Source organism: Malaya genurostris, chromosome 1 (genome assembly GCF_030247185.1).
Source record: "Malaya genurostris strain Urasoe2022 chromosome 1, Malgen_1.1, whole genome shotgun sequence".
NCBI lineage: Eukaryota > Metazoa > Arthropoda > Insecta > Diptera > Culicidae > Malaya > Malaya genurostris.
This window is the reverse complement of record NC_080570.1, coordinates 24,608,412-24,625,263: the sequence shown is the minus strand read 5'-3', so window position 1 is coordinate 24,625,263 and position 16,852 is coordinate 24,608,412. Positions and strand designations below refer to the sequence as shown.

Below are 16,852 nucleotides of genomic sequence, written 5' to 3'. Positions count from 1 at the left end.
CCCAAACTCGATCCGAAACCGACAAACATTTTTTTCCAAAAACCGAACCCGACCAACACCCGTCGGAAATCGGGTTCTGGTCGGGTTTCGGGTACAAATATCAGAAACCCGACCATCTCTATCACATACTCTAAAATGAAACTCACTTCTTTTTTTTCTCAAAGAAAACTGAACCGATTTTGTCGAATTTCGGTTCAGTAAAAGGTCTTATGGTGTCATATAAAATCACTGAATTTTATTTGAATCCGATTTCTGGTTCCGGAGTTTCAGTAATGATGCAAAACAAAAAAAAAACCTTATTGAGCTCCTGAAGTGCCTTAAATACACTGAGGACTATTTTTACGCGCAACTTCGGAAATCCGCGTAAAAAACGCAAAGCCTAATAATTTTTTCTGTAAACCAAATGTCTCAGAAATGCATAAAACGTCCATGTCTGGTGTAATTTAAAAAAAAAATTGTTATAAAAATATTGACTTTCGAACTGTGAAAAGTTTTGAGATTTTTGAAATCAATTTTTTTTTATTTTTTTTAAATTCTGTTTTTTTTTCAAATCGACTTTGGAACCGCGTAACCTTGGAAAACCGAGTAGAATAATACCGCAAAACTGAAGCTTTTTCTAAAATGCCAAATGTCTTAGAAAAATGTCCACATCTCTTGTAATCTCAAAAAAAAAATATAGAAAGAAATCGACTTTGGGAGATTTGAGATACCTGAAATCGATAATTATTTTATGCCAAATGTCTTAGAAATGCAAGAAACGTCGAGATTTGGTTTAATCTAAATATTTTTTTTCAATATCGACTGAGACTGTGAGACCACGTAACTTCGGAAATCCGCGTAGAAAAAAAAACTGTAAAACAAAAGAACTTTTGTTTGTGTAAAATGTCTGTTTTTTCTTAATACCAAATTCTAATGGATGAAACGCAAGATCTCGACGTTCCATGCTTTTCAAGACGAAATCCGCGTAAGAAAGCCTCCTAAAAACCGCATATAAAAAGATTTCAGTGTAGTGTTTGCTCAGAGATGACAACCAATCTGATAAATGATTCAATTTGTAACTTGTGTAACGCTCAGAGGCAGGACACGAACCTGCGTTCTTATGCATACGCGCTGCCATTTTGCCACCCTGAGCCTTGTGATAGACACAGCTCTAACACACGACCAGGCATGATAAAGCGTGCATCGAACATGGTCTACATCCTGGCCGTCACCCGACCGGTACCATACATCCAAACGTTTTCTCTGTTCATCGAACACTAGTCCTCTCGCTCTGTACCAATTTTCCGCTCAAGCACTGAGCACTGTAGATCATGTTCGATGTATGCTTTATCATGTCTGGTCGTGTATTAGAGGTGTGTTTATCGCAACGCTTAGGGTGGCGAAATTGTAGCGCGGTTGCACGGAATGCATAAGAACACAGGTTCGAGTCCTGTCTTTGAGCGTATTTTTTTTTCCAAAAAATCATCTTTTCTGTAAGCTGTTTTTTTTATTCATTTGGCTTCTCCACTATATACGTTTCCACTCACAGTCATTGCAAAAACTGTACTAAGTTATGGTGATTTTACGTTAAACCAACTAAAAATTAATACATCATTAAACTTTTTTGTTAGTTGATGGCCATACAAACTTTTTTTTTGTTTTCTATGAAGAGTCAAATAAGTGTATTTTTAAAATACTGCAATATTATATAGGAACATACGAGTGACATGGGGAAGGTTTTAAATTAAAAGCAGTTTCTTCACTTGAAACTGCTACTGGCCTCTTAATTAATCTGAGATTTCTTCTACCAATCTGATGAAGCTTCAACTTGTTCACTTTTGGTTTTCGTTTCGTCTTCGACTTTTCAGTGCATTAGCAGTTTATAATGCACTAAGAATGCTAACTCGCGGTTCAACATAAACCGCTAAGCAGACGTAAGGCAATAACTGACGTTTCAAACGTTCGTCGTTCGTTGGAAGTGGTAGTTAAGACCATTTTGACCATCTTTTTTCGTTTAGGTCCACTGTGTACCTGCGTGTCTGGTGAAGCCTTCACTTGTTCTCATTTTTTGTTGTTGTTTTCTTTCTCCCTCCCTCTCTCTCTCTCGCTCTAGTTCTCACACAACGTCGCGTGTTTTTCGGCGCTTGTGGGACTCATTGATACCCGGGAATCGAGGGTTGATCCATTTAGACAGCACCTGACGGTTATCTGTTTGCATGCGGGGTTCGATGTCAGGCGGTTCGAAAAAGTGAAAGCCTGTTTTGGGAGATTGAAGATGGTCTATGGTTTTTCTTCGGAGCCATGGGTTGGAACTAATCGGGGACGCTATTTAGGACCGAGAATACTGTTGTAGGTGAGCAGTAGAAACTTACGTGCTTCCAGTCAGGAACAGCTGAAATTTGAAGACCAACCTTTGAACGGAAGCCAATAAACTACCAAACTGCTTTTTTATGTCACCCTCTGATACAACTATATCGATTTACTTCACTACAACCGGTGATAACTTCGAGGAAGCACGTGACTGTCCCATTTCCACTGTGATTACTTTTTGTTATAGTTTGTTGTCTGCTTCTTTGCACCGCCCATGCTTGTGGTTTTCTTGGTCGGAAACAAAACGGGAAGGTAGACTGACCAGAACAAATTGTTTTCTTTTCCAATTCATTGAAAATGTATGATGCTCTAGATTAAAAAAGGGAATCTGTTACATCAGTCCGCATCCGTGAGCCAGAGTTCCTTGAAAACAATTCATGGCCTTCTTCAAGACTGGAAATAAAAATCGAACAACCGTAAAAGGAATAAAACAACCAAAGGCGACCTACATTCCCACCTAGCCGTGCGTATCCTAGCCGTACAGAGAACGCGTAGGCCAGCGATTAATGCGAAGGAATTCCGATTTCAATCCAAAAACATTTCACAATTCTGTCTGGCCCAAGCGATCAAAGCATGGCTTTGAACTGAAAAGTTGAATACATTCCATTAATTATAAGTAAATTTCGATCCGTTCTGCCTGCTCCAAACACTTTTCCGTTCTGGTGACAAGCAGGCTGGTAACTATTTTAGATCTAGAATAGCAGCCGAAAGGCCAACAGCAGCCGGCTTGTTGCGTCGTCGTCGTCGTCGTTCCTGCAGTTTTAAATTCTCGTGTAGTAATAATAATTCACGAGACCAGCCTACTATGGGTACTTCGTTCCCGTCGGAACTGTAGAGACGGACTGAGAGCGGGGAAGGGGCTGGTTGGCGCCACAGGTTCACTGATTATATCAGAATTATTGCATGTTTGACTACTGTTGGTGTGTTTGTTGACCTGTTCTGCTTCTTCTACGAACACCTTGCTTCACCGTTTGTGTCACCGTGAGCTCGCACCGTTTTGGGTTTGCAAACTATATCGTGCCTTCTCCGTGGAGTAAATTTGATTAATTCAGTGCATTGAATCGAACTAACTTGTCACGAACAAAAGTGGATTGCATAACCAACCTGCCCATGGAACAGTCGGTGTGACGTGTTTGGTTGATGGGGCGGGGCGGAACGTTGCTCTGTAGGAAGTTTGTGCCCGATGGAAACCGGGAAACCCAGTGAAGGCAACCAACCAGGCTGTTCTATTCGTTAATCATTCGCATCCTATCGCGCTTCCTGTTCGAACTGAGAAAGCACTTTCATTGTGTTCTCTGTGTATAATAAGAAGAGAAAAAAGATACTTTTTCCACTACCTGTCGAAGCGGGCTTCTTTTCTAGATGAAATCAAATCGAATGAAACAACGGATGTGTATAACAAAAGATCCTTCCGAATGGTGCGATTCAACAGAGTACGATTTCGTCCTGTTACCACCTAAAAGTTATATATCCAATCGGCCTCCGACAAAACGGCTTTCAACGAAATGGCATCATTTAACAATGTGGTTTTCGACGAAACAATTTCGGCCTTCGTAAAAAACGATTTTCAACGTTCGTCAGATACAATTTTCGACGGAAACAGTCTTTGTTGAAAGTGATTTTCGACGAGACTGCCTTAGCCAAATACGATTTACGACAAAATGATCTTGGCAAGACACATTTTTTTAAGAAAAGACCTTTGTAAGAGAAGTCTTACATCGGAAGTGGTTTTCGACGAAATGACCTTCGTAAAAATGGCTTTCGGCGAAACGACCATTGTCAGACACGATTTTTGACGAAAAGGCCTTCGTCGAAAGTGATTTTCGACGAAACTACCTTCGTCAACATCGATTTTTCACAAAACGACCTTGGTAAAACACGATTTTTGACATAAAGGCCTTCGTCGAAAGTGATTTTCGACGAAACTTCCTTCGTCAACATCAATTTTCCACAAAACGACCTTGGTTAGATACGATTTTTGACGAAAAGGCTTTCATTGAAAGCGATGTTCGATAAAACGACCTCGGCAGACACGATTTTTGACACAAAGGCCTTCGTCGAAAGTGATTTTTGACGAAACGACCTTCGTCAAAAACGATGTTCGACAAAACGACCTTGGCAGGCACGATTTTTGGCAAAAAGGCCATTGTCGAAAGTTAATTTAGACGAAACCTTTCTTCGTCAAAATCCTTGGTGAAACACGATTTTTGACGAAACGGATTTCGTCAATTTGATTTTTAATTAAACGACAACTATGGTCAAAACTGTTATGACAAAGCGACTTTCGACGGAACGGTCCATTCGGAAAAAAGGTTTCCTAATAAACGAAAACGTCTTGTTTTAGCGATGTGGTTTTCGACGAAACAATCATCGCCGGAATCGGCAAAGTGAAGTTTGACAAAATTGTGCTCGCGAAAAAAAAACAAATCGCGCGGTGAAATTTTCGGCGAAACGGCATCTTTGACGAAATTAATAACGCTTTCCGACGGCATTCGTTGAAATGGCATTGATCGATGTAGTTTCCGTCGAAATCGGGTTAAAAAAAACGACAAAATGGTTTCCGACGAAACTGTTTTGATCAAAGCGACTTTCGACGAAACGGTATGTTCTGCAAAATGGGATCGGGTGAAAGGGCTTTCGTCAAAACGGTTTTAAGTGAAACGGCTATTTATCAGTGAAACTGCAAGTGAATAATATTTTAGACGGGACAATAAACGTCTAGGCCAAAGCGACTTTTGACAAAAGGGTCCATTTGTAAAAAGAAATTATTTGCGGAGCAACGGCTTTCGGCGAAAAAAAAAGATTTCTGATATAATGGTAAAGTGCTTTCCGGTAGAACGGTATTTAGCGAAAAGTCAATTTTTAAAACGATTTTTAACAAAACGCCTATAACTATCGGCAAAACTGTTTTTGACAAAACGGAAAAATAGGTTTTCTGTGGAACGGCATTCGGTGAAATTGCATTTTCCGATGCTGTTTTCGTCGAATTCGGGGTTTAAAAAAAAAAACGAAAAAATGATCTTCGACGGAACTGTTTCTGACAACGCGACTTTTGTCGAAAAAAATGGTTTCCGGTACAACTTTTTTCCCCGAAATGGGCCTTAGTGATACGGATTTCGAAGAAAACGATTTTTGGCTTACAGAAAAAAAAAGATTTCCGGTAAAACGAAATTACATTCGATGAAATGGTTTCCAGCAAAATGGCCTTGGTTGAAAAACGATTTCTAGTGAAACGGCAAAATAGTTTTCGACGATATTGATTTTAACGAAGCTATTTTCATTTTAAAGCGATTTTTTCGATTTTTCGACACAAATGTTTTTGGAAAATGTAACTTTCGACGAAATGGCCCATGCGGAAGAAACTGTCTCTCACCGGAACGGCGTTCAGCGACCTGGTTTTCAACAAAAAAAATCTTCGTTGCAATCCTCGACCTTGGCTCAAAAGTCAATTAAAATAAAATGGTTTCCGACGAAATGAAATTTTGCGATGAGGTTTCAGACAAAACCATCTTCGTCGAAAACGGCTTCTGATGAAACGAAAGAGCCTGTTCGTAAAGAAAAAACGATTTCCGTGAAACGACATTTGGCGAAATACTCTTCTCTTGCTCGAATCAGTTCGTTCAGGTCGCAAAATATATACGTTTGAGAGGGTGATTTTCTCGGAACTGATTCAATCGATAATCACTTTTGAATGGAAATCAAACTCGCTCAGATTCAAATGAATCTGGTCGTCAAATACTATTTCACCGAAAGCGCTTTGACTAAAGACGTTTGCCGTTTTGTCAAAAATTGCTGTTCGATTGAGAATTATTTTGTCGAATATCATTTCACCGGAAACCATTTTGACATTAAGATAAAAAACAGATCTCGACGGAGATTGTTTCGTCAAAAACCACATCGCTAAAAACCATTTCGTCTAAAATCGTTTTTTCGAAGACCATTTCACTAGAAACAAATTTTTCCGTATAGGCCGTTTCATCGAAAGTCACGTCGTCAGAAACAGTTTCATCGAACACAATGTGAATATTTTATCAAAAATCGTTTACAACGATGTTTTTTTTCGTCAAATACTATTTAACCGAAAGCAATTTCGTCAAAAGACGTTTTATTGAAGGCCCTTTCACCGAAAACCATTTTCCCGAATTGGTCGTTTTTGTCAAAAACAGTTGCATCGGAATCCATTTTGTCGAATTTTAAAACCTAATTTCGTTGAAAACCTCATCGATAAACTCCATTTCACCGAAAGCGTTTTCCCAAATGGGTCGTTTCGTTGATAGTCGCTTTGTCTAAAATCACTTGACTATTTTGACAAAAACCGTTTTCGAGTGTCTATTTCTCGTCAGTCATGATGTCACTTCTATTGAAAATCAGAGCTGATGGTTCAAATGGAGGTTATAATAAGCTAGTAGTCGTATTACTTCAATTCAAATAAAACATCACGTCCTGTTTGACACAAGTTCTGTTTACATCAAATGTCAAATTCCGAGACAAAATCACAACATATTTTCGAAACGGGAAAAGTCGGATTTCAAGGCTAGCTAGATCTAGTTTCGTACAATGTCAAGTAGCAGTTGAAACTCGATTTCGACTTATCTAATAAGCAAATTTTCTTGCTGCTTTTGAGAAAAACAACAATAAGAGAAATGTTTTTTTTTCTTTAAAAGCGACGAACAATAATAGTTTTATATACTGCATTGCACATGATTTCTCATTTCTTTTTATTCTATGCAAAATGATACTAATTTGTTTCTTTGATTTTCTATCTCTTCTATTTGCAGTTTAGCTTAGGAAGCAAAAAAAAACACAAACCCACACACAAAATGGCCTTAATCATGAAATACATTGACAGTATGCACCATTACATGGACCATTATGGAGGTAAGTTGAGAACTTTTCAATGCCTTCAACATATCGAGTTGTGTCGGATCACCTGCAATCGTAAAATTCGATCTTCTAACTGGTTAGTTAGAAGTTCATGATGATGATGATGAGAGGTGGAACCAGTTTCCTGTTTGTCCGTTGTCCAAAATACCCTAACGCGGGGTTGACGTTTATCGCCTTAGTGGCTAATGGCCTCCGCCGAAAACCCTATCCAAGTTTGCGGCAAGGGACTAATTCGGAGTTAGTTTGCAACGCAATTCACGGAACTGGTTTGAATTTGCATGATTTGGCTGGGTAAACTTTATCCGAACAATGTTTGCCAATCAGTCGATGAATTCTGTTTGTTTTTGTACCTGTGTTTAATCATTTGTTGACTTCGACAACAACAACAACAATAACAACCGCAAGCAAACTGGAATTACTGCTCGGAAGTACACACTGCCTGCCAATCAAACGATTACATTGTCCGGAAAACGTTCGCTTTATTACCGAATAAACAATCACTTCGAGATAAGTTTACTTAGCTTTGACAGAAGTCAACCGATCCGGACTTTCCTCGCGCGTGTATCGGCAAACAAAGCTCAGCCTTACTGCGTTGCTACGGGATTATCGAAGAAGTATTTCACAATCAAAGTTCATTGCTTCGAAAGAAACACAGACGATTGACTGCACACCGAGAATCATAGTTTTTACAATTAGAAAAAACTCTTAAATAGAGAATTTTAGCAATGGTCGGGAATGTTTTAATTGAGAGTGTAGTCCTGACTACTTTGATTCAACCAGCAGTTCTCGATTGCTGTTGTTGTTTTGATCACTCCGGATAAAACTTTCCGAACATCATACAACAAAATTTAAGCCCGTGATTGATTGATTCGTTTTTTTTCTGAAGCGAGTTTTGTTTTTTTTTGTCGCAGATCTAAAGTCGATCAAAACGCTTGACATGTTTCATCTGAAGTTCAGTGAAGTATATTAATTCAACTGGTTCAAGCGAGAACGAGTTTGTCTCGCCCAGCGGTAAGACATTTTGTTCTTTATTCTTTGTTTTTGTCTTGAAAATTATCAGGTTCTAGAAACAACCAGATCTGGTTTGTAAAAAATTCCGAAAATGTTCGAATCATCAGTTTTTACACCCAAACCTCTGTTTACGTACACTTTTTTTTACGTTACCTCCTTTTACGTAACGCTTTTTTACGAACCAAGCCCTGAATAACGTAAACTTTTTCAACGAACCAAATCCCAAATAAATGTAACGTAAATGGGTTTGAAGAGTAGAAAACAGGAAAACGATGTTCGAGATATTTTTTGAATCCAACCAGGCGACTACCGGTTTGTTGATACTCCTTGGAAACACTTACCGTATGTGTATTTTTGGAACGAATTGGATGAACGCGTTTCCAAAACCAATATAGTGACTTCAGATGTGTCGATATTCCTTGAAGATTATTACGATATGATTATAAAGGGTGATTTTCTGAGAGGTAGAGGTTTTTTTAAAAAAAAAACACAAAAAGTTTAAGAAAATTGATGAAATCTTTGTTGGAATAGATATAACTTAGTGCTCGAAGATGGTTTCATGCAAATGTTGGCCGCGGCCCTTTTTTCAACATATCGGTCGGTATTTCACGAATAAATTCTTTAATATTGGCTTCTAGTACGTCAATCGTTGCTGGTTAATCCTTGTAGACATAAGCCTTAACATGGCACCGCAAGAAATAGTCCAAAGGTGTTGAATCACACGATCTAGGCGGCCAATTGACGGGCTCAAAACGTGAGATGAACTGTTCATCGAAGGTGGCTCTCAATTTGGTCATAGTTTCGCGTGCCGTGTGGGATGTGGCACCGTCTTGTTGAAACCAGATATGTAAGGTATGTTCAATTCATCCATTTTGGGCAAACCAAAATCGTCAAGCATCACACGGTAGCTCTTGCGAATGTTTCTGGCTGATCCTCACTCCAGATGCGGCAATTGTTCCGGTTGACGTGTCCATTCAACCAGAAATGAGCTTCGTCGCTGAACACAATTTTTCGATGTGAAAGTGGATTTTACTGCAACTCTGCCAGCGCCAATTCAATCAAATGTTAGACGTTGTAAGTCGATTTATGATTAAATTATAGACCAACTGAACAGGTTTGACAATGACACAACACACAATTCACGCGTGATCTGTCAAAAACAGTATTACCAAAAAGATACCAGCAAAAAAATCACCCTTTATATAATTTAAAAATAGATATGTTTAAGAAAACGATGATTACTTTCGATGGAATATTTTACTACATGAATATATTCAAGTTCGTTACGAAAATACCCATGTTATAAATTGTTTTAAAGAAATGTCAATAGATCAGAAATTGCCATCTTGGATTTCGGGTCGACCTTTAGCATCGTTTTTCGGTACCTACACATCATATCCGTTTCGAAAATACCCATAGTGTAAGGGTTATTAACCGGAAATTTCCATGTTGAATTTTTGAAACGACTTCAAACATTGCTTTCCGGCATCTGCTCTTCAAATCTGTTTCAAATGTTTTCATATAGTAACAGTTTTCGATATCAATATACCGCCATCTTGGATTTCAGAGCAATCCCAAACATCGCTTCCCGGCATCTGCTCGTCAAAGTCATTCCGAAAAGTCTCATATTATAAAAATTCCAAAGGAACCGGAAGTCGCCATCTTGGATTTTGAAAAGACTTGAAACATCATTTTCCGGCAACTGCTCTTCAAACTCGTTTCGAAAATACACATATTGTAAGGATTTTCAAGGAACATCAATTAATCGGAAGTCGCCATCTTGAATTTCAGAACAAACATTGCTTTCCGGTTCTTAATCATCAAATCCATTATTTATACAATATTCACTGCACAAACTGTTTTTACGCAGTAAACTTCAAATTACGTAAACTTTTTTCTCGAACTGATTCGATTTACGAACCCCCGCCATGGTTCGTAAATTGATGTTTCGGTGTATTGATCTACTAATGCTAAGCCAAAATGCCATTTCTTAACAGAAGTGCCGAAAAAAATAGTGATGATTTTCTGACCGCTAATGCACTGATGAGACGAAGACGAAACGGAATAATATGAAAAAACTGTAATTTGCAGCTTTGTACAAACCGGTATCCAAATGGATAAAAAATCCTTAAATGAGAAATTTAATTTAGCGACGATTATCTGGCCGTCAACGGTAAAATAGTCATTTAGAGAAGTTTCAACATAAACTGCTAATGCACTAATGAGACGAAGACGAAATGGAAAAATAAGAAAAAACGATCAAGTGTTGCTTAGTACAAACCGTTGTTGAAGCTAAACAAAAACCTTTCAATGAGAAATTTAATTTAGTAACGATTTTATGACCGTCAACGGATAGTAATTGTTCAGAGTATTCCATGGTAAACTGCTAATGCACTGATGAGTCGAAGACGAAACAGAAAAATAAGAATAAATTGTAATGTGAAGCTTATTACAAACCGGTATCCAAGCGATACAAAAACCCTTCAATGAGAAATTAAATTTAATGAAATTTTCTAGCATTCAATGAAGTAAACTGCTAATGCATTGATGAGTTTTAGACGAAACGAAAAAATAAGTAAAAATTACCATGTGCAGCTTAGTACAAACCGTTATCCAAGCGGAACAAATGAGGTAATGAGGTATTAAATTTAGTGACGATCTTCCGATCGTCAACGATCAAATAGTCATTTAGAGAAGTTTCAATATAAACTGTTATTGCACTGATTAGTCGAAGACGAAACGGGAAAATAAGTAAAAACGGGCAAGTGTTGCTTAGTACAAACCGGTATCCAAGCGAAAACCCCTTATATGAGAAATTTAATTAAGTGACGATTTTCTGCCCGTCAACGGTCAAGTTGCTATTTAGAGAAGTTTCAACATAAACTGCTAATGCACTGATGAGTCGAAGACGAAACGGAAAACTAAGTAAAAATGATCGAATGCCGCTTAGTACAGACCGGTGTCCAAGCGGAACATAACCCCTTAAATGAGAAATTAAATTTAGTGACGATTTTCTGACCGTCAACGGTCAAGTATTCATTTAGAAAAGTTTCAACATAAACTGCTATTGCACTGATAAATCGAAGACACAATGGAAAATAAGTAAAAATTATCAAATGCAGCTTAGTACAGACCGGTGTCCAAGCGGAACAAAAACTCTTCAATGAGAAATTTAATTTAGTAACGATTTTCTGGCCGTCAACGGTCAAGTAGCTATTCTGGGAAGTTTCAACATAAACTGCTATTACACTGACGTCGAAGACGAAACGTAGAAATAAATAAAAAAAAATCAATGTGTAGCTTAGCTCAGATCTCCCCCTGACGTCAAAATTAATTCCATTGAAAGCTATTTGTTCGAATGCCATTTCGTCGAATCATACAATAATTCTAATTGCTCGTTTTGGTGTGAAAAATGGTTGATTTTTTTTGCCACCATACCTCTAACTAACCCATAAACCCTAGCTTTGGTGTGAAATCTTTCCTAAAGGGGGGAAATTCTATAGGATTCGGTGAAATGACCCTTTCGGCGAGATGACTAATCTTACAATAATCCTAAATTGATGTGCTGCCGTTCAGGTTTCCTAGATTGCCGGTTTCCTAAATTGATGTGCTACCCCCCCCCCCCCCCCCCTCCCCCTATCTACGGCCGTCTCGCCTGAAAACATCTACGGGGAGATCATAAATGAATAATTTCAAAGAAGAGCATTTATCATCGACCAAATTTTTTCCGGACCTTTCGTTAGATAAACACTTTTGTATGCATTTGGTAGGCGTTTCAAATAACAGAATTTTCTTGAGGCTGAATCGCTGTTGATTTCTGTTGAGTTCCAACTTTTCAAAATGTTGTTAATTTTAGTGAAGAGAATTTCTCTATACGTGTCAGCCTATGTCAATATAGAGCGTTTGGGGAGGGTAAATTTCGGATTTCTAATTCCGTATTACTAAAGTATTTTCATAATCGAATAAAATCGTTATCTCGACTTCAGGTTGTAACTGGTTATCACAGGCCTTCGGAAATCGAACGATTCCATAGACGGAAAAATTTAATTAGAAAAAAAAGTCACCGTAAACTGCGGCAAATCAGTTCTTATCCGGTCAGTCCGCCGTTTTAGATTAGATAACTGTTTATTAGACAAGGAAACTTCCTGATAAAAAAAAACTCGGATGCTTTCATTAAACGAAAGTCACAGTCAATCGATTCAGTCGTCGCCCGAACTGATAGTCTTTATCTGACTCAGACCAGTTGTTATTTTCAGTGCCGAAGAGAAGGGGGCGTATCTTCGTTGATTTATCACGCTGAAGTCATATACTGGAGCTTTGTTCGAAACTGATCACGAGTTATTCACGAATTTATTCAAGCAATTCCTTAAGAAAAAGATTTACGATCTCTCAGAAATTCTTAATATTTAGTACAATCTTTCTCCATCGAAAAATAATAGACTTGTAGGATGACCATTTTGCCATTTGCTATTAGGGAGACCATTTCCATATTGAGGTGAATCAAAAATTCTTATCTGCGTTATAAATTTTATAAAAATTGGACATTTTGACTAACATATAATACATTCAGCGAATAAACTTTTCCATTTAAATGTTGATTGTAGAGACAAGAACCTATCACTCTTGAGATTGAGTCAAACGAAATTGAAACCAAACGAAAACCTGTGCTCCTATTATTGTTGTATAAGAAATTCAATTTAAATGGGTAATCACAGCTGAGCAATCCGGTTGTTTTTTTGAAAATGTAAGTCTTCGTTCTCTCGTACACGTTATACAAAGTTGAAAAAATAAACGCTGTGTGCTTCGTTCGCGAAGGCGGCGGTGTTATCTTCTTCCGTACCGATGCGTACCGGTTTTGCATCGTCATTTTGTATGACGGTTTGAATGTTTTGACTCTCATCGCCCTATATTTTTGGATGCGAAAGTCGGATCTGGATGAAATTGCACAGTGTCTTTTATGACCCTGCGAACTTTTATTTGTTTTTAAAGATTTGTGAAAATCGGTTAATCCGTTGCTGAGAAATCGAAGTGATTTCCGTTTTTCGTGTGTTTCTCCACAATTATCGGTACTTTCGGAACAGAAAACCGGGGACTAGTAGTCTCAGAGTATATTTATAACTATAACAAGACCCCAAGCCAACTAAAAGAATTTACTGGTCGGTTTTATAAAAATTAGCACCTCGTTTCACTACCACTTGTGAAAAAATTCTCAAGAAATTAAAAAAAATCCCTTATCGCGCTGTAATACTGGAACCAGAAGTCGGATTTGGATCAACTATTCGGGGACTTTTTAGAGATTTTTAAGACCTTTGATTTGCTTCTTAGCTTGTGAAAATCGGTTAAGAAATTTCCGGAATTAACTCATAGATTTGCACCGGAACCGGATGTCGGATAGAAATGAAATTCAATAGCAAGATATGGGACTATAAGACCTTTCATTTGAATCTGAGTTTGTGAAAATCGGTTCAGTCATATGAGAGAAACGAGTAACATTATTTGTCACATACACATACATACTTACATACATACATACACACATACACGAGCTGAGTCGAATGGTATATGATACTTTGATGGTGATCAGTTGATTTTTATAGCGATTGCATATATGAAAAAGGTAAAAATCGCATAATTTTAAAAACTTGCTTATAAAAAATGCATAACTTTGAAATATTGCTCATAATTTTAAAAATTTGCCTGTAAAAATCGCATAATTTTGAATATTTGCATAAAAACGCACACAAATTTTCAGTTATGTGCGCATAAAAGTATCCAGATAATTTCGAAAATTCGCATAAAAATATTCACATAACCTTGAAATCTCGCATAAAAAAAAACAACCTTGAAAATTCGGTGAAAGAAGCGTAACTTTGGAAATTCTTATTAGAAAAAATCGCAAAGCTTCGGAATTTTGCGTTAAAATATCATATAATTTTGAAAATTTGCATGTAAAAATCGCAGAACTTTGTAAATTCGCATGAAAAAGCCGAATAACTTCGAAAGGTTGCTTTGTGTTTGTGTTTTACACATAACGTCGAAAATTCGCATAAAAAATCGCAAAACTATGAAATTTTACATAAAAAACTGCATAATTTTTAAAATTTCCTTTGTGTTTTACACAGAACTTCGATAATTCGCATAACTTAGAATTTTGCTTTAAAAAATAACATTTTGAAAATTCGCATTAAAAGAATCACATAACTTCGAAAACTCGCATAATTCAGCGAATTCGCATTAAAAAAATCTTCATAACTTCAAAAGTTAGCATTAAAAAGCTATATAGCTTTGAAAATTAGCATGTAAAAATCTGCATAACTTCAATAAAAATTCTTCTTACATTTGAAAATTCCATTAAAAAACCTCGAAACTTCACAAATTTGCATATAAAAACCGCATAACTTTGAAATTTGGCAAAAAAGTCACAAAATTTAGAAATTCCCATGAAAAAAACTTCGTAAATTCGCATTAAAAAGCCGCATAATATCGCAAATTTATTTTTGTGTTTGTGTTTTTACACAGAACTTCGAAAATTCGCATAACTTTAAAATTGAAATTTTAAAATCATTAGAAAAAATCGCATAACTACGGAATTTTGCGTGAAATATCCTATAATTTAAAAAATTTGCATGTGAAAATCGCAGAACTTTGTAAATTCGCATGAAAAGACCGAATAACTTAGAGATGCTTTGTGTTTGTGTTTTTACACATAACTTTGCATGAAAAAATCGCATCGCATAAATTTGCATGAAAAAATCGCAAAACTATGAAAATTTGCATAAAAAAACTGGATAATTTTGAAAATTTGCATGAAAAAATCTGTATACTTTGAAAATTTGTATACAAAAACCTCATAACTTGAAAATTCGCTTTGTTTTTTTACGGATAACTTCGGAAACTTGCATAACTTTGATATTTCGCACAAAAAATAACATTTTGAAAATTCGCATTAGAAAATTTTGCATACTTTGGAAATTCACTTTGAAAAACTTCGAAAAATAACATAATTTTGAAAATTTGCATTAAAATCTCATTAACCGAATAACATAACTTCGAAATTTTGCTCGAAAACCCCATAATTTTGAAATTCGTAAATAATTTGAAAAATTTGCATCGAAAAATCGCATAGTTTAGCAAACTCGCATAAAAAATCTGTATATTTTTTTAAAATTAGCATTTAAAAGCTACATAGCTTTGAAAATTAGCTTTGCATAACTTCGAGAATACGACTTAAATATATTCTTATCTTCGAAAAACCCATTAAAAATCACGTAACACAAATTTGCATATGAAAATCTGCATAACTTTGAAACTTTGCGTAAAAAATCGCGAAATTCTCACGAAAAAATCGGAATATTTTAGCAAATTCGCATGAAAAACGACGTTTAACATTGAACATTTGTTTAAAAACCTGTTTAAATCCTCCTAGAGGCGTAATGGTGCCTTTCGCATCAACATTTCACGAGAAATGAATGCAAGTAAGTTTTTAGGGCCACTGAATAGTCAAGTCTACAAGTTTGATACAAGTTTTATAATCTGCTTAGAATATTTCGAACTTTTTTTTATCTTAAAGGTTGAGACCTGTAGGTCGCGTATAACCACGTGTCTCGCTCTGTGTATTACATTTCTCTCCATGCTCCCTCGCAGAGATGTCTATCTCCTCTGTGTGACGAAGAGCAAGCAAAATTTCTCCCCTCGCACTGACAACTTCAACGAGAGCTCTTCTCTTTCACATTTATACACCACTGTTGTGTAAAGTGTACACGCATCATGAGTGCGTTTGTTTATTTCCTTTTACCTCTTCCACTGAATCGCACCAAAGTGCTAGAGCATTAGCTAATAAATTCTCCGAGGTGGATGCAGATACTTTCACAGAGGTGTACACGCCGGTGAGCACTCTGCTGTATGGTTTTCGTAGATGAAGCGTGGACACGCAAAATCAGCAAAATAAAACAATTTATCGTAAAGTTTTCGGTTTTCCTTGCAAATTTTTCATAGCAAGGCCAGATCTACTCTCTATTAATTGAAGTTCACAGAAGTGTTCGCTCACCATCACGCGCCAGTGGTCACTTGGGTGTATTTAGACGAGAGCGCGTGTGAGCGATTCATGCGAAGAGAATGTGTTTCACTCGCGCCAGCTGCTTTAACCACAAGCACACACTCAAATGCTGTCTATTCGACACTGAGAAGAAGTGCGCTTTCCTCTTTGTGCGGTGCTTCATTTTTTTCATTCTCTGTGTTGCAAAAAATCTGACTCTAGCGTGTATCACTCTGGTGAAATGCCATCTCTGCTCCCTCGCATATGTGCAAAATAACTCTGGATGAGCCATGCGGCCAGAGAAATTTCGATATTTTCGGTTACAAGTTTGACTACATCGATCGGTCGAATAGGATTGACATATATAAGCATAAAATGTGTCTCCATCCAATAAAGCTAGCGCTTGTTTGGCAGCCTTGCTGCGCCGATTTTATTTCTCTCTCAAAACTGGGGCAGAAAAAATGGCGCGTGCATAGAAATCGACTTACCTTCACAAAAATAACATTCACTTTATTTTTATCGCGACAACACCCATGTTTTTATGCACTAATCGCATCTAAATTAAATTATTCA

The 16,852-nt window shown here is 37.0% G+C and overlaps 1 protein-coding gene across 4 annotated transcripts in view; it reads left to right on the top strand.

The window, feature by feature from the left end:
- Positions 1-16,852, top strand: part of LOC131435137 (elongation of very long chain fatty acids protein AAEL008004) — a 153,002-nt gene that overhangs the window by 80,757 nt on the left and 55,393 nt on the right. For all 4 annotated transcript variants that reach the window (XM_058602707.1, XM_058602724.1, XM_058602729.1 and 1 more), the window contains one exon: positions 7,128-7,227. In XM_058602707.1, coding sequence (XP_058458690.1) covers positions 7,170-7,227 — 58 coding nt within the window. In that variant the 5' untranslated portion in view covers positions 7,128-7,169. The remainder of the gene's footprint in view (positions 1-7,127; positions 7,228-16,852) is intronic.